Source organism: Bufo gargarizans, chromosome 1 (genome assembly GCF_014858855.1).
Source record: "Bufo gargarizans isolate SCDJY-AF-19 chromosome 1, ASM1485885v1, whole genome shotgun sequence".
NCBI lineage: Eukaryota > Metazoa > Chordata > Amphibia > Anura > Bufonidae > Bufo > Bufo gargarizans.
Window position 1 is genome coordinate 276,929,876 of NC_058080.1, and position 20,929 is coordinate 276,950,804.

The 20,929-nt window shown below is 44.7% G+C and overlaps 1 protein-coding gene across 3 annotated transcripts in view; it reads right to left on the reverse strand.

The window, feature by feature from the left end:
* Window positions 1-20,929, reverse strand: part of AFF1 (AF4/FMR2 family member 1) — a 139,489-nt gene that overhangs the window by 81,073 nt on the left and 37,487 nt on the right. Inside the window, exon 1 of one of the 3 annotated variants that reach the window (XM_044303760.1) lies at window positions 5,713-5,984. The exons of the other annotated variants lie outside the window; for them this stretch is intronic. Coding sequence (XP_044159695.1) covers window positions 5,713-5,724 — 12 coding nt within the window. The 5' untranslated portion in view covers window positions 5,725-5,984. Of the gene's footprint in view, window positions 1-5,712; window positions 5,985-20,929 lie in introns of those variants that run through there. 3 annotated transcript variants of the gene reach the window in all.

The window sequence follows — 20,929 nt, forward strand, 5'->3', positions numbered from 1 at the left end:
ATTATGCCATGCTTTAATAAAAAAAATAGAAAACTTTATTCACCCAGACAGGTCATGCGACGTTTCAGCTCTATGCTGGAGCGTTCCTCTTTTGAGGAAGGCTCCAGCATAGAGCCGAAACGTCGCATGTCCTGTCTGGGTGAATAAAGTTTTCTATTTTTTATTTTATAGAGTGCTGCCCGTTTTTCGACTTTTATATATTGGATTTGGTTAATCCCAACTGGGCCAGCTGCACCCCTTTGTCTTTTCAATAGACGGTGCTGCCACTTTAACACATATATATAAAAATATATATATATTTTTATTACACTGAGCAAAAATATAAACTCAACACTTTTGTGTATGAGTTCAGCTCATGCAAAATCGAAAGACCCATTACTCTCAAATATTGTTCACAAATCTGTCTAACTAGTGAGCACTTCTCCTTTGCTGAGATAATCCATCCCACCTCACAGGTGTGGCATACCAAGGTGCTGATTAGACAGCATGAATATTGCACAGGTGTGCCTTAGACTGCCCACAATGAAAGGCCACTCTGAAATGTGCAGTTTGATCACACAGCACAATGCCACAGATTTCACAACATTTGAGGAAGCATGCAATTGGCATGCTGACTGCAGGAATGTCTACCAGAGCTGTTGCCCATGCAATGAATGTTCATTTCTCTACCATACGCCGTATCCAAAAGGAGTTTCAGAGAATTCGGCAGTACATCCAACTGGCCTCACAACCGCAGACCACGTGTAACCACACCAGCCCAGGACCTCCACATCCTGTATGTTCACCTCTATGATCGTCTGAGACCAGCCACCCGGACAGCTACAGCAACAATCTGTTTGCATAACCAAAGAATTTCTGCACAAACTGTCGTAAGGAAGCTCATCTGCATGCTCGTCATAGTCATCCTCATCGGGGTCTGGACCTGACTGCAGTTCGTAGTCGTAACCGACTTGAGTGGTAAAATACTCACATTCGATGACGTCTGGCACGTTGGAGAGGCGTTCTGTTCACGGATGAGTCCCTGTTTTCACTGTTCAGGGCAGATGGCAGATAACGTGTTTGGCATCGTGTGGGTGAGCGGTTTGCTAACATCAACATTGTGGATCGATTGGCCCATGGTGGCAGTGGTGTTATGGTATGGACAACGAACACAGGTGCATTTTATTGATGGCATTCATTTTGAAATGCACAGGGATACTGTGACGAGATCCTGAGACCCATTGCTGTCTCATTCATCCATGACCATCACCTCATGTTGCAGCATGATAATGCACGGCCCCATATTGCAAGGATCTGTACACAATTCCTGGAAGCTGAAAACATCCCAGTTCTTGCATGGCCAGCAGACTCACCGGACATGTCGTCCATTGAGCATGTTTGGGATGCTCTGGATCGGCGTATATGACAGCGTGTTCCAGTTCCTGCCAATATTCTGCAACTTTGCACAGTTATTGAGAGGAGTGGACCATCATTCCACAGGCCACAATCAACAACCTGATCAACTCTATGCGACGGAGATGTGTTGCACTGCGTGAGGCAAATGGTACTGACCGTTTTTTTTTTTTTTTGACCCCCCCCACCCATAGGGAAAACTGTGCACATTTCAGGAGCGGCCTTTTTTGTGGACAGTCTAAGGCACACCTGGGCAATATTCATGCAGTCTTGTCAGCACCTTGATATGCCACACCTGTGAGGTGGGATGGATTATCTCGGCAAAGGAGAAGTGCTCACTAACACAGATTTAGACAGATTTGTTAATATTAGAGAGTAATGGGTCTTTTGTGTATGTAGAAAATGTTTCAGATCTTCGAGTTCAGCTCATGCAAAATGGGAGCAAAACCGAAGTGTTGCGTTTATATTTTTGATATATATAGATATATATATATATATATATATACATATACACACACATACATATACACACACACACATACACACACACGCACACTGTATTCCCTTTAACTTCCAAGTAGTGGCTAAACCATCACAAAAGGGAAAACTGCTCTACGAGTTGTGCAACTGTCACTAAACTTTACTATGCTTTCCAAATCCTTGTCCATCTGCATATAGGATTATGCTGACATTACAAAAATATGCAGCTCACACAACTATTACACAGATTGTTTTTGTCGTGGCCTCAAAGTAGGAAACAAAAGCTACTGCTCATCAGATGCCAATACAAATCACAAGGGTCAGAAATGTATGAGCTGCCCAAGAAGCTAAAATGTTCCTCCTTAAAGGGGTTCTCCCCTTTTGCTCAACTGTTGACCTATCCTCAGAAAAGTCATTGATATTGGTTCAGTGGGGTGCTGGCAGTTGGCCTCGCGGATCCGTTTTATTCAAGTGGATAGGATGGAGCCATCCCATTGAAGTGAATGGGACGAAGGAGCTGTGATTACACTGCTCGCTACTGAAAAGTTGATAGCGAGCCCTAGTGGCCGATCCAGAGAAAAGACGATATGCAAAATGGACAAGAACAGTACAGGTCCTTTATTTATTTTTTGTCCCCATTTTTTGTGGCCCCCACTGAAATGAATTGGTCCGCATATTTTGCGGATTGGATGCGATGTGAGCAGGAGGCCTAAATCCTATTACTGGTAAGATCCACACAGATCACTGAAAGGCAAGTCCTCCCACTGCCAAATTGTAAAACCTATGATAACAAGTACAAGCTCTTCATTCTATAGAGCAGTTGTACATCGCACTCGGCAGTACATGCCCTCTTCCACATAGCTGCTGCAGCAGTCCCACAGGCCTACTGGGAAGTCACTTGGGTAGCACTCTCTCCCATGGAAACAAATGTATGTTATACCTCTGTTAAAATGTGTGTTAAATGGAGGTCTAGAGATGCGTTTCAGGCTATGGCTGCTTCATTGGTCCTTCCACATTGTGGCACATAATATGTAGGCCACAGAGGAATGACTTAAGTTTTTTTTAGTCTTCAAGAACCAAACACTTTTTTTTCTTACATATAACATTTTATTTGGGGAGGCAAAACTATATGGGGCCTTCTGAGGAATTAGGACTTTGCTAACTGTATTTAACACTAATGGTTTAAATTAAAAGGAACCTATCACGTTGACCATGGTGCCTGAGCTGCAGACAGCATGTTATAGAGCAGGAGGAGCTGAGCAGATTGTTATATAGATTTATACATTTATAGCTCTGCTTTTTCTGAACTTATATATCCCACAGCAAGGCATGTCATTGGGTCACATGTTACATGGGTGACACATCACCACTGCAGCCAGTTATTGGCTGAGGACATGTGCCCCACATCAAAATGGATGTTGACGTGGGGAGACCTAGGACTTGCAGAGGCGGCAGTGATGGAGCCTGAATCCAGCAGTGGGGATCAGGCAAGTATGATCACCAGCGCAGGTCTGTCAACTCTGAGGTCATCATAAAAGGTGAACAACTCCTTTAAAGCGACCCTTTAGTTCAAGAAAAGGAAAATTCACAATAATTGGCAAACGTGCAGAACAATTGCATGTTGACCCCTATCAGATCCGCTAATTCTTGGGCTCCTCTGATGTCATTCAAGAAGACCACTCAGACTGGTGAACACTGTGCTTCGGTATTCCAAGACCCTTTCTTGCTTGTCCAGCCCTGCTTTTGGATTGGCCAATACTGTTCACATGAGCAGTGTTGGCCAATCCAAGGACAGCTGGAAGTGTCTTGGGCTACCAAAGGCAATCTGAGCAGTGGTGCGGCAGTCTTGGATTTCATAAGAGAAGCACAGGAATTGGCAGATCTGCAGATAGAAAGAGGAAAAGGAAGTCACAAAGTAAGTGTTCTGTTTGCTCCCCAGTTAATGTGCATTTTGTTTTCTCCAACCTGTGGATCACTTTAAGACTATCCCCCTGCACAGTATCTGTGCATACACACTAAGGCCTATTTCACACGAACGGGCCGCAATGCACGAACACAAACCGTGGGGCACGGAATCATTGAAAGTAAGCCCCATGTACTAGTGTTGGACCCACATGATTATATACGGATGGCGTCTCCAGAGGATAGGTCATCAGTTAAAAAAAAATCTCAAAAACTCTAATGCCCCCTTTGTGCTAACCAAAAGCAATAATGGCCCCATTCTGCTTGTGCAAAAAAAATAAAAAATACTCCCCTCATCCACTTGCACGTGCAGGAACAGTGACTCGACACTGCAGGCAGCAAGACCTGATTCTTTCAGCATCATGTGACATCACCACGCTGAGGGAGTCAGGTCCTGCTGCCTCCAGTGAGAAGCCAGTGTTCCAGCGCACAAGAGTTTGCGTTATCTTTTTATTTTACTAGCCGGGTGCACTGCTGTCTAAACGGCCATTAAAAAACTGTCCCACTGATTTCAATGTGGTCTGTCTGGCCAAAAATAGGCTGTCCTATTTTTTGATGGCTACTGTTCACTAGTCGTCAAAAAAAAAAAAAAAAAAAAGGCCATGGAAATGGCTCTATTGACTAACTGCTTCTGAAAACGGCCGCCAAGGTTTGTGTGAATGAGGGCTAAAGGAGTGGTTTTCTGAAATTGCCTTTTAGAGAGGTTTCACTGAATATATATCAAACATGATGGGAACAGCCACGTGCCCATCACAGCATATCTGCCACAATTTTGCAGCAGCGAAATCCACGCCAAATGGTTCAAAAGCATTACGGAAATGCTGCGGCTTTGGCGCAGGTTCTGCCCTGTGCGTTGCAAAGGGTAAAATCTGTGGTAGAAATCTGCAACAAATTGATATGCTGCCGACTTAAAATCTGCACTGCAGGCCAAGTTATGCGCAAAGTTTGTTGAAGAACTTTTTGGCAGTGTGGGGGTGAGACTTTTAAGCCCCTGGATATTATGCATGAAATTCGATTGCGGAACGCCACATAAGGGAACATCACTTAACCATTAAAAATAAATAAATAAAAAAAGATAGCAACTACCATCAAGACAGAGGCAAAACACGAGAGCAGCAAAATGTTCTGTAGAAACGTCTAACTTGATATTATGCAATCTATAGAGTTTCAGTGTTCCGACTCTCAGCATGGCATCCATATTGTACATGTTTGGCAAAGCAATAATGAAAGGTAAAAGATACCAATGTCAGACATACACAGGTAACGAAAGTGAATACACAAGTCAGCAGAAAACTGCGACGGCCATGTTATCGTGCGCAGATATACCGTATACTGCATTTATGCTGGCAGACACTACAATTCAGGAGCGTGCGGTACAAACACAAGCAATTGTGGAGCACATGCTGCTAATTGCTCCCAGTACTACTCAGGAGATTACTATAAGAGGGACTTGGTGTATTCCCTGTGGACTTTTCTCACAAAATGCAGATCTGTCATACAAGATATAAATACACAGAAATGCAGACAACACCATCCGTGCACAAGAAACCCGAGTATCTATGCAGCCAAGTCCACGTCCCCAGGTGTAAGCTTGCTCATGCCCCTTTGTTCATGCTCACCCACCAAACGTAATAAAGCACCCAAAGAGTTTTCCGATCAGTAATCCCTGTGCAAGGGAGGAGTGACGGCTCAAGTATCAAAGTCACACTGTTTGCTTTTAAATCTGCCTTTTGGGCCTTTTCATTACCATATGTTTCACCCACAGGAGCAAAAGCAAACGGTGGCTCTATTAATAGAGGGGTCGAGCCGGGAAAGAGATCCTGGTGCTGAAACGCGTGCGACTTGCAGAGCACACGCTGACAGCTGATCAGACCTTACCTCCGTGAACATGTCTCACTTCCCTCCTACATGGCCAAAAGCTTTCTGTGGCTCCTCAGTGGCCCACTTGTCAGTCCTAATCAGTGTCAACAGGTTAGCCTTTCTCCTGGCGGCTCCACGGTGGCTTTCACAAGAAAGAACTTTTAATCTCTTCCCTCGCACAGGCAGGGCCATGAGAAGGCTCGCTGAGCTCCCAGGCATAACTCCCTTGGCTGCGCTCCTAAAAATGCTCTCTCAAGTCAATGGTTGCTTAGCAATATTTGCCTTCCCCTCTGTATATTTGAAATTGGCAACATCTGTCCTTCTGGCAGCTCGCTGACTAAACTGAAGACGACATGGTGAGCGTGCAGAAGGCACACCTAAAACACACCCATTTCTCTCAAATGCCCCCTAGGTCAGCACGGGAGCGAGCGTCTTCAAATTTTATTACGTGAGGTATCACTCAGCCGGGGAGGGGCAGGAGGTGATGAAAGCTGCAGTGCCCAGGGGACCTCCTTAGTAACTGCATGGTGCAGTGAGAAAACACCTGCCCGCTTCCAGCCGGGAGCCAAACAATACAGTAAAAAAACAACACACGTAGGCAAAGCTGCTGTGTCCCAAGTAAACCCGCTATGTGACAATACATGGCGCCAAACTTACTTGGCCCCTTCGTGCCACAATAAGGGCTCATGCACACAATCGTATTTTCTTTCCGTGTCCGTTCAGTTTTAGTTTTTTTTGCAGACCTTACACGGAACTGTTCACTTCAATGAATGGAAGTTACTCCGTGTGCATTCCATTTCCGCATGTCCGCTCCGCAAAAGAATAGAACATGTCCTATTATTGTTCGCATTACAGACAAGGATAGTACTGTTCTATTAGGGTCCATCTGTTCCGTTCCGCAAAATACGGAATGCACACGGATGTCATCAGTATTTTTTGCGGATCAGTTTTTGTGGACTGCAAAATACATACGTTCATGCGCATGAGCCCTAACGCTAAACGTCTAAACACACAGGAAATGCTGTAGATTTTCAGTCCAAATAATTTGTCCATTTAGACTCTGAAAATCCCTTGTGGATTTTTAGAGTCTAAATGGACAAATTATTTAAAATCTGCAGCAGGACAATTCTTTCTGCGGAGTTCATACTTTGCAACGCACCAGGCGACATCCATGGCACACCTGGGACACAATTTGTATATAAAACGGAGAATTTCTGCAGATTTTTTCCCCTTCTTGTGTGGATGTATCCTAAAAAGTTGCCAACTCATACCTCCCAACTTTGAAAAAATAAATTAAAAAATAAAAATAAAAATAAAAAATCGCAAAGGAGGATAATATGTGCGGCGCACATCGCGGCAGTATTTTTCTTACTAGGCCACACCTCTAACTCCACCCAAAGCATTATTACTGACTCCATCACAACTGCAGCAGCTGGGGATCGGTTAGGTGGCTATAAATTCCTTTAGTTTTTTACAGCACGTGGAGCCTTTGACAATTTATTTTCTTGCGCTTCAATACCATTTAAATATTGCCACATCATTTATGGGATTATAGATATTTTAGGGCCCAAATTGCACCAAATAATGAGGTTTAATTTAATTTATTAATACACATTTATGCATTAATTACCCGGGTCAAAAAGAGGGCCATTTAAGGATCAAGGGACAGGTCAAAAAGAGGGACACTTGGGAGGCATGCCAACTTTACATTTTTGAAAGAATTCTTCCTTCTAGATATTTCCTAGCCATGCAGCACTGTCACACAAAGTCCTAGCCATGGATTTTTGAGACTCCGTAATCACTTAACACAGCACTGAGAATTAGGGTTCATTGACACCGGCCTTGCCCGTACTGCGCGTGAACGGGTCGCCAATCTGTAAGACACGCTGCGGTGTGGAAAGGAGGCACGGATTCCGTGGGTTTTCTGTTTGTGCCTCTGCACTGCAAAAAAGTAGCGCATGCACTATTTTTCTTGCAGTGCGGACTGTCGGGACATAGATGGTGCCCATGCATTGTGGACCGCAATGGGCATGGCCGACACACGTAGTGTGCATTAATGGACAATAACGTGACGTTTGTGTCATGTTAATTGGCTAAATATCTGCAGTGCACATAGAGGAACCATAGGAAGCAGCGTACCAGCAGATTTACTTCCTCCCTCCTAGGAAACGTCCATGTGGCACGCACATGCCAGATACACCCGTGTAAAACATCCATGCAGATTCTCAGTGTAATTAGACATGATGTGGATCTCCACTGAAGATGCTTAGGGTACCTGTACACGAGTGAAGATTTCAAAATGGAAAATCCGTGCTTTTTTGGGCGTATTGTTATACGTTTCCACACAAGCTCCGCTCGAAAAAACCCATGCGCTACTTGTGGATTTTGGAGCGGATTCGATGTGGTTTTGCTGCAGATCTCACCCTTCTTTTGAGAAGGTGAACAATTGACCTGCTGTCGATTTCTACATCAGCACGTAAGGTCCATTTCCGCATGGAAAAGGAAAAAAACGTGTACATAAGATTTGAGTAATCTCATACACTTTGCTGGCACTGTATTAAGCTGCGGATATTCTGCAAGTAATCCGCATCGAGTGCCTTAGGTGAACTCTGTGGTTAATCTAGACCCCAATTACTGGTCAGATCATGGTGCAACTAAACATACATTTCCCTAGGACCCAAAACAAAAATGAATTAAGGAAAAAAAAAATTAATAAGATTATGTCTTAAAATACTAAGAGATCACAGAGAGGGGACGGATTAGACAATGGCTTCCCTGCTGAAATGCTGGCAGGAACCAAATCCGCTTCTTAGGCTAGGGATACAAGACTTCTTGTCGCCAAAGAAGTTGTGCAAAGGTTTCTGTAGTTTATGGTGTCACACGCCACGCAACAGTCGTAAAGAATCCATCCAAGTTGTATTTTTGTGCGACTGCGGCGTCACAGTGCGACTTAATTACAAAAAATGTTACGCAACACAAGCAGTTGACAGATATTTCCAATAGCAACGCATCAGTCAGTAAAATACCACATTTTGTCCAGTGAGGCTCTGTTCGAACTGGAAGCCATGATGCTGCAAATTCATTCTATTTTAAATGGATCTAAATGGCCATTGGCTGATCAAATTGGCTTTAATAGGGCGTCTGCTGGAGCTTTGGTATTTGACCGAAAAATTATGTTTTAGACCGTGTTATTCTTGCCATCAGAAACATAACCTAAGGTCTGGACCAGTCAGAAGAGGTCATCAATGGATGTCTGTGGCTGCTGCAGCATAGATCTAAATTGTATGATTTCCTGCAAAGTGTCTGTAGCATAGCAGTAAGTAGTCAAGCTATTCTTTCATGTACCCAGACTACCCTTCTCTCGACGCTTACGCAGTTATTACCATCGAACACTTATCAGTTTGCTACCAATGAAGGCTCGGACGCAGTCCTGATGCCACTGTACAGATAGGGCGCTATATATCAGCTGCTGTAGTAATACAGTCTGTTTGCTGAAGGTGCAGGCTACACACTCGCTGCCACTTGGAAACTAAGCAGAAAGCCAAACAGGCATGCTAGTGTATGATCAAGACTATAGTCCCACTGTGCAAATACAGTGCGGTCAATGGTCAAGTCAGTCACTTCTATCTTAAAGTGCCTTCACATCTACATTCTGTGTGATAGGAAGCATTTCACAATCTCTTACAGTATATAAGGGTGAACTTACAAGTGCCTGGGGGAAGGGGAGGGGGGTAAATCAATATGCACAAAAACCACTATGGCAACAAAACATGGATTGACCTGCCGAGTAAAAAGCAGATTGTTGAAAAGGAACCATTTTTTCCTGACAAACATCTGCTCGTTCAGTGGAGGTGAAGCACTGTATTTACATGCAGCGATCTCCTCCACAGTATGAGCGGTGGCTATTGCTTGTCCTCATACAGCTGCATTCTGCTACCCAGAAACAATAATTGATGTGCCTGCATGAACGACCGTATCACCCGAGGAACAAGCGTTTCACTTATTCATCGTATGATCAGCTACACCATTTGGGCAAATTATCGGGAACGAGCATTCACAAGAATGCCGATTCCGGATCATCTGCCCGATTATTGCCCCATCCATATCCACCTTTAGTTGCAGCCATTCAGGCAGACACAGACGAGTTAAGTGTGAGAAGCTGGCTGTGTGTGGCAGTGTGAGTTCATGTTCACAACTGCTCCTCTGACAGGATCGCGCACCATAAGGGCTCCTGCACATTAGCGTGTGTGCCCTGTGCTGCAGACCACAGTGCTCCACAATGCACGGGTACAGGCATTGTTTGCAGAAGCAGACCCATTCACTTGAATAGGTGCACAATGCGCAAGATACGTTCCACACCACAAAAAAATAAAACACCATTTTTTTGTGGTGCAGCGTTACGAACCAAAATCCGACGGAAGCACTTCAAATCCGTGCCGCCGCACCCAAAAAAGATAGGTTAAGTCCCATCTACAGTCATATTTGGTGGATGTGGAGGCATTCCAGTCAACGGGTCCGCAACCATGATACGGAGTGCATTGGGCCAGTCCCCGTATATTGAAGACATTTACAGTCCGCAATACAAGCCACAGCTCTCCCCACTCCGTTCTCATTGTAGGTGCGGGTCTCAGAGGTGGGTCCCGCACCTATCAAACAATGGGGGCACATCCTAGCGATATGCCCCCATTGTCTGTGATGGGAATACCCCTTTAAAGAGGTCCTGTAACCCCTTCCTGAAGGAGCACTTTTTTTTTTTTTGCTTTAAAAGCTGTACTTTCTAATGGCACCATTTAATATTGCATAAGATGTAGTGGGAAGCTGGAAATTCCAAATTGGGTGTAACCGGGGAAAAAATGCAATTCCAGTTTTATGGGTTTCATTTTTACAGATGGTAAAACTGAACTGCCTTCATTCTGATCATTTTACTTGCATTTTAATATTTAAAAAAAAAAAAATATTCAAAAATTGGAAACATTTTATTTTTGCCTCCCTATATTCTGACCTCCAAAATTTTATTTATGGGTATATGACTTTTCCATCACTTTATTCAATTTTTCGGCGGTGAGGCTATGAATAAACAAAGGCAGGGCTCCATAGGAACACTGCTGTGGCAGGCCTCAGGTCTTTAAGACGATCAGAGTCCAAAAGAGTGGTTCCCCTGATCTCGATGTCTGGGAAAAGACCGCCCAGACGCAGTGCCATCATCACTGATCATGGACTTTGCTTCCAGGTGTCTGCTGTGTAAAACAGCAGAAACCAGACTGCTATGGCACCTGTTCAGCACCATACTTAAAGACCCAACGGATGTTGGTAAGGGGTTAACAGTCATTTAGACCACATTCTATTGGCCTATTTTAATGGACATTTTAATGACCAGAGTATAAAGTACCTAAATGGACCCTGTTGAAAACAGTGGGCCTGTTTTTTTTAATGACTAGTGTCCATTTAGAAAGAAGTGCACCCATCTAACGGACGTTAAAAACTGGTACACTGAGAAAAAAAAAATATATATTATATATATATATATATATATATATATATATATATATATATATATATATATATATATATATATATATATATATACATACACACACACACACACACACACACACACACACACACATACCCACCTCACCACAAGCACACTTGCTCCACACTGGAGGCAGCAGGACCTAATGTTCCCAGTGTGATCATTTGAGATCATGATGCTGGAAACGTCATATCTTGCTGCCTCCAGTGGGGAGCAAGTGCTCCTGCACATGCCTGCGGTGAGTACTTCTTAGGGTTGGCATAATAAATAATAGATAGAAACACATTATATATATATATATATATACACACACATACAGTTGCAAGAAAAAGTATGTGAACCCTTTGGAATGAAAGGGATTTCTGCACAAATTGGTCATAAAATGTGATCTGATCTTCATCTAAGTCACAACAATAGACAATGACAGTCTGCTTAAACTAATTACACAAAGAAATAAATGTTACTTTATTAAACACAGCAGGTAAGTGCAGGTGGGAAAAGTATGTGAACCCTTGGATTTAATAACTGGTTGAACCTCCTTTGGCAGCAATAACTTCAACCAAACGCTTTCTTTAGTTGCAGACCAGTTGTGCACAACGGTCAGGAGTAATTCTTGACCATTCCTCTTTACAGATTTGTTTCCGTTCAGCAATATTCTTGGGATGTCTGGTGGGAATCGCTTTCTTGAGGTCATGCCACAGCATCTCAATCGGGTTGAGGTCAGGACTCTGACTGGGCCACTCCAGAAGGCGTATTTTCTTCTGTTTAAGCCATTCTGTTGTTGATTTACTTCTATGCTTTGGGTCGTTGTCCTGTTGCAACACCCATCTTCTGTTGAGCTTTAGCTGGTGGACAGATGGCCTTAAGTTCTCCTGCAAAATGTCTTGATAAATTTGGGAATTCATTTTTCCTTCGGTGATGGCAATCCGTCCAGGCCCTGACACAGCAAAGCAGCCCCAAACCATGATGCCCCCACCACCATACTTCACAGTTGAGATGAGGTTTTGATGTTGGTGTGCAGTGCCATAGAGTGTTGTGTGTTTCTTCCAAACAACTCAACTTTGGTTTCATCTGTCCACAGAATATTTTGCCTGTACTGCTGTGGAACATCCAGGTGCTCTTGTGCAAACTGTAAACGTGCAGCAATGTTTTTTTGGACAGCAGTGGCTTCCTCTGTGGTATCCTCCCATGAAATCCATTCTTGTTTAGCGTTTTACATATCGTAGATTCGCTAACAGAGATGTTAGCATATGCCAGAGACTTTTGTAAGTCTTTAGCTGACACTCTAGGATTCTTCTTCACCTCATTGAGCAGTCTGCGCTGTGCTCTTGCAGTCATCTTTACAGGACGGCCACTCCTAGGGAGAGTAGCAGCAGTGCTGAACTTTCTCCATTTATAGACAATTTGTCTTAGCATGGACTGATGAACAGAAAGGCTTTTGGAGATACTTTTATAACCCTTTCCAGCTTTATGCAAGTCAACAATTCTTAAATCGTAGGTCTTCCGAGAGCTCTTTTGTGCGAGGCATCATTCACATCAGGCAATGCTTCTTGTGAAAAGCAAACCCAGTACCTGCGTGTGTTTTTTTTATAGGGCAGAGCAGCTGTAACCAACACCTCCAATCTCATCTCATTGATTGGACTCCAGTTGGCTGACACCTCACTCCAATTAGCTCTTGGAGATGTCATTAGTCTAGGGCAGGGATGTCAAACTCGTGGCCCTCCAGCTATTGCAAAACTACAACTCCCATCATGCCTGGGCATACTACAGCTATCAGGGAATGATGGGAGTTGTAGTTTTGCAACATCTGGAGGGCCATGAGTTTGAAATCCATGGTCTAGGGGTTCACATACTTTTCCCACCTGCACTTTGAATGTTTACATGGTGTGCATTAAAAACATGGTAACATTTAATTCTGTGTGTGTTATTAGTTTAAGCAGACAGTGATTATGTTATGGGTTGTACCATGAAAAATATTCTACAGGTTTTAAGCCAGCTCCTGGAACTGAATACTTTTGTGTTTATATGTAATTAAATAAAATGTATCTGAATAGCGCCACCAGCTGTTTTTTTTTTTTTTTCTTATTTCTTTGACCTGCTCACTGAGATGGCCGCACATGCTCAGTTTCATCCTTCAACTGGCACCCGAGCTGTGATAGGGAGAGCATGGACACGCCCCCTTAGCTGCAGCAGAGAAGACACGCCCTTTGAACTGCCAGCTGGATATCAATCTAGCAGAGCATTGAATGTGGGGGGGGGGGGGGAGATCTCTGGATCCATGTGAGGGGGGGGGGGGGATCCATGTGAGGTACAGGGCTGGTTTTAGCTTTGTTTGAAAGAAATTGTCATGTGATGTATGATTTTAATTTTTTACATTAGTCATGGGATAACCACTTTAATGGGGCCCATATTTATACAGGGGGGCACTATGGGGGACATTAGTGTATACCAAAGGCACTGTGGGTATAATATATACTGAGTGCAATGTGGGGAAGCATAATATACACTCAGGGCACTGCAGGGGTTTAGGTATAGATCATTATTTTTAATGCCCTTTTTTCTTTTTGTACTGCCATTTGAATGCACTCTGAAGTTAGCTGCAATTTATTAAAGCATTTGCTTTCAACTATATTGCTCCTATCTTCTGTTATGGGCTGTGGCCACATGAACATGCAGCTCTTTATCTTCTGTGATATTATGCCCATGGGTGTGTCAAAGCAGGAACAGGAGCAATGTGTCTATGTAACTAGCCTTTTCCTGTGCTGTGCTCCTGTCCTCCCTGCTCTTTGTTTTCATGGCTGCAGGAGCAAAGTTCCACTCACTCAGGTCACCGCTGCAGCCAATCGCTGGCCTCAACAGGGTCATCCCATCACTACACCAGCAGAGGGGAGTAATTCAGTACAGCGTAGGAAGGAGAGAGTATAATTTCTTTGCCAATTTAGGCCATTTATAGGGGTTGCCTGAATCCTCCGGATAGGTCATCAATATCAAATTGGTGAGGGTCTGACACCTGGCAACCGCACTGATTACGTCATTGAAGAGAAGGTGCTGTGCGTGCTGTGCCAGTGCAGTCTTAACTTCATTGTTCATCTGCTTGCTATTGCAACAGCAGTGCTGAGCAGGTGTAATTACACCTAAGCTGTCCCATTCACTTCAATGGGACAGCTCGTTCCTATACAAGTGTATACTACAGAGCTGTCCCATAGAAATGAATGGGATGGCTTAGGTGTAATTACACCTGCTTTGGACACGACAGTGAGCAGGTAAACAATGAAGAGAAGGCTGCACTGGCACAATGCACGCCTTCTCTTCGACCAGCTGATTGGCAGGGGTGCTGGGTTGATTACCTATCCTGAGGGACAACCCCTTTAACTCCTTTAAGTTAATGAAAGAGGGTGTTAGGTCCTCTACTCTTGGCCAGAAAATCCATCTCTTGCTTTGGCAGACCTGTCCTGAATTACAGAGTTATATATCTTTTCAAGTAACGCCAGCCAATGGCTTGCACTGGACTCCTGGAAATAACAGCAACCCAGGAAGATGATATCTTCTCAGACTTCTAAAATGGTTTCCAGTAGTCTGTATTTTTTTTCTACTTTAGTTGTTCTTTAGCATATTGCTCACAGAGAAAATGAAGTGCGATACCAACGCAAAAACAATAAAAAAGTATAACAAATGTGTACATAACCCAAAAGGCATATCTTAATTAGTGGTTGCTCTTAGGAGTCATACAATAAAATCTACAAAAAACAAAACAAAAAAAAAAACATACCCAATTTAAAAAGTACTGCAGGATGTTCTAGAATTGACTGTTCAGGACCTTCCATATTGGTTTTGCCTCCACAGGACACAATTCATTGGTTTAACAGTGACCTGACACTGACCTGCCAGGACGTCAGTAGAAACGAACATCTTGTGTTCTCCAGCGAGAGGAATGACCTGGGTAAATGACCTAGAATATACTCCATGAAACTGGCAGGTTCATCAGGGCACCAAGGCCACCACACATCATGGAGCTATAGAACCGAGTATATTAGAATTCTGCCAGAAAACAAGCCGTTTAATGCCCCATGATCTCCTCTACAATGTAGGAAACCCTCTTGTCTGAGATCTGAATGCAACTTTTTGTCCTGTCAATACTCGTGGTAGATTAGACTTTGTCTGAGATGATTGCACAGAGTGCAATGGGACAGAGTCCACAACAGTATATGACGATTGACATGGGAAACTACGTCAGGTCTGGTCTTGCCACAGTCAGAGGACTATGAAAAGCAATTCAAAACTATTCCATGCTGGATGTTCAAACCCACTGGGGAACATTTATAAATTAGGTCTTTTTACTCAAAAATAAATAAAAATAAAATAAACATACAAAAATTATGCATGAACACGTGAATTTGTCCCATTATTGGACATTTTTCTCTGCCTAATAGGCTTTCAGCACATGGTGCACAGTGACAACTTCCATAGCCATGCCCTCTAACCAACAATTTCTGCACTTGGATTGTGACACAAAGTTTACCCAAATATTACCCAAGCATTATAAATTGAATGTACCATTTTCTCCATTTAGAACAAAAAAAAAAAAAAAAGCTTATAAAAAAAAAAAGGCAGTCAGCTAAGGTGCACAGAAGCATGGGGGAAATGCAAAAAACTGGCCAAGAGAAAAATCCACCAACCAATAAAATTGAGATCTTCACTGAAGCATCTTAAAACTAGAGGGGGGGAGGGCAGCAGAGTGTTTACGCGTTTCGGATCTATACATACTGGATCAGTATGAATAGATCTGTGGTGTTTTTGGCTTCAATAAAGTTTTTTTTATTTATTTATTGGATGCTGGATCTCTCTCTAGTTCTTCACCTGAAGCTTACGTTACAAATATCGGCAATGTCAGATACATTTCAATAGTAGGGAGAAAACTGCAGGGAGGCTACAACCAAACAAGGGACCCTCCATGACATCAACATGACCAGAGGTTGCATTCATGTTAATTGCTCCCCAGTAAAAGTTATAAATATCATCTTTGGTATCAGATAGGCGAAGGTCTAGATCTTCCTAGAATCAGTTCGGCTCTTTATACACAATATTCAAGGCCTCTGTCGGGCACATACACGGCTCTGCTTCCCTATAAGTATGTGAACACCCTAGGGTCAGCCAAACTGATTACGAGCAGATGGAAAAATGCAAGCTTGGAGCCAAGCCATCTCCATAGGCAAACAGAAGGGATTTATTGCGACCGTGTCATGGGATGCCACCTGCTCAGCAGCAGTCCACCGAATGTCTACCCTACAAGTGCTGCATCCATCAACTATGTTTCCACCTCGAGGGGGGGGAAAATAAATAAAAATCACACAAGCTCACAGAGAAGGAACAGCCAAGTGCCTAGCAGGATCTACTAGAAACAGGCAGCACCAAGGTTGTATTACACCACTGGATCCTGTGCTCCAATGGAGAAATGGTGGAGATCACTTGGTCAACAGGCGTAAAGGTGGTGTCTAAAGTCCTTAGCCCCTTAGGTACCCCCTGCAATACACAGGAGAGGATCTTCCCAAGTGTAGACTGCTAGATTGTCTGCATGCTGCCATGTCAACAAATGCCCTGGTAGACAACGTTCTCTACTAGTGCATTTCAGAACTAGCCAGAAAGGACACTAGGGAAAAAAATTATGCCAGCAGAAGTCCACAATGGGTTAAGTGGTACGAGGACTATAGACTATAGCTCTGATGGTCCATGCTGGTCTGCCTGCACAGTGAAAGCCCACGCTAGTCGGTGCACAGCTATCCATCGTGGATAGCCCATTTAATAGACCAGGTCCAGTGTGAGATCAGTGCCAACAATGAAATAGCAACTGCAGGCGACATATAGGTCCTGGAAAGGTGATTGCTGAAGGGCTATGTGGAAGAGGAAATCTCTTTAGCTTGGGGAGGTAAGGGGACGGACATGGTGTAAGGAAGAAGGAGAAGGTAAAAAATGTCAGACAGGGAAGAGTCAAATAAGAACAGTCAGATGAACTCTATACATACGTGGCTTCTAGCACCACAGCAGATGAATAGTTTACATAGTAGAACTCTAGGTGAAACATTCCACAATTCATCTGTGCATTTGCGGCAGAGGATTCCGGCTGGCAGTTCCGTCGCCAGAACTGCCTGCCGGATCCAGAAATCCGGACGCAAACGGATGCATTTGTGAGACGGATCCGGGTCAGTCTCAGAAATGCATTGCAATCCCGGATCAGTCTTTCCGATTGTCATCCGGAAAAACAGATCCGGTATTTATTTTTCTCCATATTTTTAAAGGTCTGCGCATGCGCAGAGTGAGAAACCGGTACAGTTTTCCAGAACACTTAGTACCGGATCAGGCATTTATTGTCAAAACTAAAATGAATAAAAACAGAATGCACCAAAAAGCATTCCGTTCTGTTTGGAATGCGCTCACATCGCAGACAGAATAACGCTCCAAGCAACGTTTTTCTCTCCGCAATGTGGTGTCCTGACACACAATGTAAGGGCTCATGCACACGAACGTACACTACTTTCTTTGTGTCCGTTAATTTAAATTTTTTGCGGACTGTATGTGGAACCATTTCACAAAGTTACTCCGTGTGCATTGCGTTTCCGTATGTCCGCATTTCCGTTCTGCAAAAAAATAGAACATGTCCTATTATTGTCCACATTACGGACAAGGATAGTACTGTTCTATTAGGGGCCAGCTGTTCAGTTCCGCAAAATACGGAATGCACACGGACATCATCCGTATTTTTTGAAGATCTAATTTTTTGCGGATCGCAAAACACATACGGTCGTGTGCATGAGGCCTAAGACAACGGGGACGGATCAGTTTTCTCTGACACATTAGAAAACGGATCAGTCATGGCTATATAAGACATAATACAACCAGATCCGTTCATGACGGATGCATGCAGTTGTATTACTGTAACACAGGCATTTTTTGCAGATCCATGACTGATCCGCAAAAAACGCTAGTGTGAAAAAGTAGCCTATGGGCAGCATGGAAATGCAGGGCTCACCTCCTGTATCCAGCAGCCAATCAGAAATGAGCGGTCTGTTCCCAATAGGTGCCTCCTGTGTCGGCCCGTGTAAAGGGGCCTTACGTCAGTGGATAACATGGCAATTTATATGTGACATCTGCCAAGTTAATAAAAAAAAAAATGGCCTACAGTGCTGTTACTCCAAGCTAAGAGCAGTTCTAAGTACAAGGCTGCTAAGCTACTATGTCAAAGGGCACACAAACATTGGAAGTAGAAACAGATAGATCCCCTGAAAATACTAGTACCACAGATTGTTCCACCAACAATAATTATTGCCACATAGTGCCCTCAAAAATAACTGTCTAGTAAACAGTGCCCCTGACAGTAATTGTTCTGTAAACACAGTGCCCCCCCAAAATAGAGTTAGGCCTCATGCACACAACAGTATTTTTTCACGGTCCGCAAAAACGGGGTCCATAGGTCCGTGACCGTTTTTTTTTCCGTGGGTCTTCCTTGATTTTTTGGAGGATCCACGGACATGATAAAAAAGTCGTTTTGGTGTCCGCCTGGCCGTGCGGAGCCAAACGGATCCGTCCTGAATTACAATGCAAGTCAATGGGGACGGATCCGTTTGGCGTTGACACAATATGGTGCCATTTCAAACGGATCCGTCCCCATTGACTTTCAATGTAAAGTCTGGAGTCCCTTTTATACCATCGGATCGGAGTTTTCTCCAATCCGATGGTATATTTTAACTTGAAGCGTCCCCATCACCATGGGAATGCCTCTATGTTAGAATATACTGTCGGATATGAGTTAGAGCGTGAAAACTCATTTCCGACAGTATATTCTAACACAGATGCATTCCCATGGCGATGGGGACGCTTCTAGTTAGAATATACTACAAACTGTGTACATGACTGCCCCCTGCTGCCTGGCAGCACCTGATCTCTTACAGGGGGCCGTGATCAGCATAATTAACCCCTGCCGCACCTGAAGGGGTTAATTGTACTATCATATCCCCCTGTAAGAGATCAGGGCTGCCAGGCAGCAGGGGGCAGACCCCCCCCCCCAGTTTGAATATCATTGGTGGCCAGTGCGGGACCCCCGACCCCCCCCCCCTCCCACCCTCTATTGTAATCATAGGTTGGTGGCACAGTGTGCCCCCCCCGCCCCTTCCTCCCTCTATTGTAATAATTCGTTGGTGGCACAGTGTGCGCCCCCCCGGCACCCCCTCCCTTCCTCTCTCTATTGTAATAATTCGTTGGTGGCACAGTGTGCGCCCCCCCGGCACCCCCTCCCTTCCTCCCTCTATTGTAATAATTCGTTGGTGGCACAGTGTGCGCCCCCCCGGCACCCCCTCCCTTCCTCTCTCTATTGTAATAATTCGTTGGTGGCACAGTGTGCGCCCCCCCGGCACCCCCTCCCTTCCTCTCTCTATTGTAATAATTCGTTGGTGGCACAGTGTGCGCCCCCCCGGCACCCCCTCCCTTCCTCCCTCTATTGTAATAATTCGTTGGTGGCACAGTGTACGCCCCCCCGGCACCCCCTCCCTTCCTCTCTCTATTGTAATAATTCGTTGGTGGCACAGTGTGCGCCCCCCATCGGCCCCCCCTCCCTCTTTAGCATTAACAACATTGGTGGCCAGTGTGCGGCCTCCCATCTCCTCCCTCCCCCCCCCCCCCCCCCAATCATTGGTGGCAGCGGAGTGCCGATTTGAGTCCCAGTTTAATCGCTGGGGCTCCGATCGGTAACCATGGCAACCAGGAAGCTACTGCAGCCCTGGTTGCCATGGTTACTTAGCAATAGTACAAGATTCATACTTACCTGCTGGCTGCTGCGATGTCTGTGACCGGCCGGGAGCTCCTCCTACTGGTAAGTGACAGTTCATTTAGCAATGCGCCGCACAGACCTGTCACTTACCAGTAGGTGGAGCTCCCGGCCGGACACGAACATCGCAGCAGCCAGCAGGTAAGTATGAATCTTCTACTATTGTACTATTGCTAAGTAACCATGGCAACCAGGACTGCAGTAGCATCCTGGTTGCCATGGTTACTGATCGGAGCCCAAGCGATTAAACTGGGACTCCGATCGGAACTCCGCTGCCACCAATGGTCGGGGGGGGGGGGGGGGGGAGATGGGAGGCCGCACACTGGCCACCAATGTTGTTAATGCTATAGAGGAAGGGGGGGCCGATGGGGGGCGCACACTGTGCCACCAACGAATTACTACAATAGAGTGAGGAGGGGGGGGGGGCACACTGTGCCACCAACGAATTGTTACAATAGGGCGGCGCACACTGTGCCACCAATGAATTATTACAATAGAGGGAGGAAGGGGGGGGGGGGCCCGCACTGGCCACCAATGATATTCAAACTGGGGAGGGGGGGGGGGGGTCTGCCCCCTGCTGCCTGGCAGCCCTGATCTCTTACAGGGGGATATTATAATACAATTAACCCCTTCAGGTGCCGCACCTGAAGGGGTTAATTGTGCTGATCACGGCCCCCTGTAAGAGATCGGGTGCTGCCAGGCAGCAGGGGGCAGTCTTGTACACAGTTTGTAGTGTATTCTAACTAGAAGCGTCCCCATCACTATGGGAACGCCTGTTAGAATATACTGTCGGATATGAGTTTTCACGAAGTGAAAACTTAGATCTGAAAAAGCTTTTATGCAGACGGATCTTCGGATCCGTCTGTATGAAAGTAACCTACGGCCAC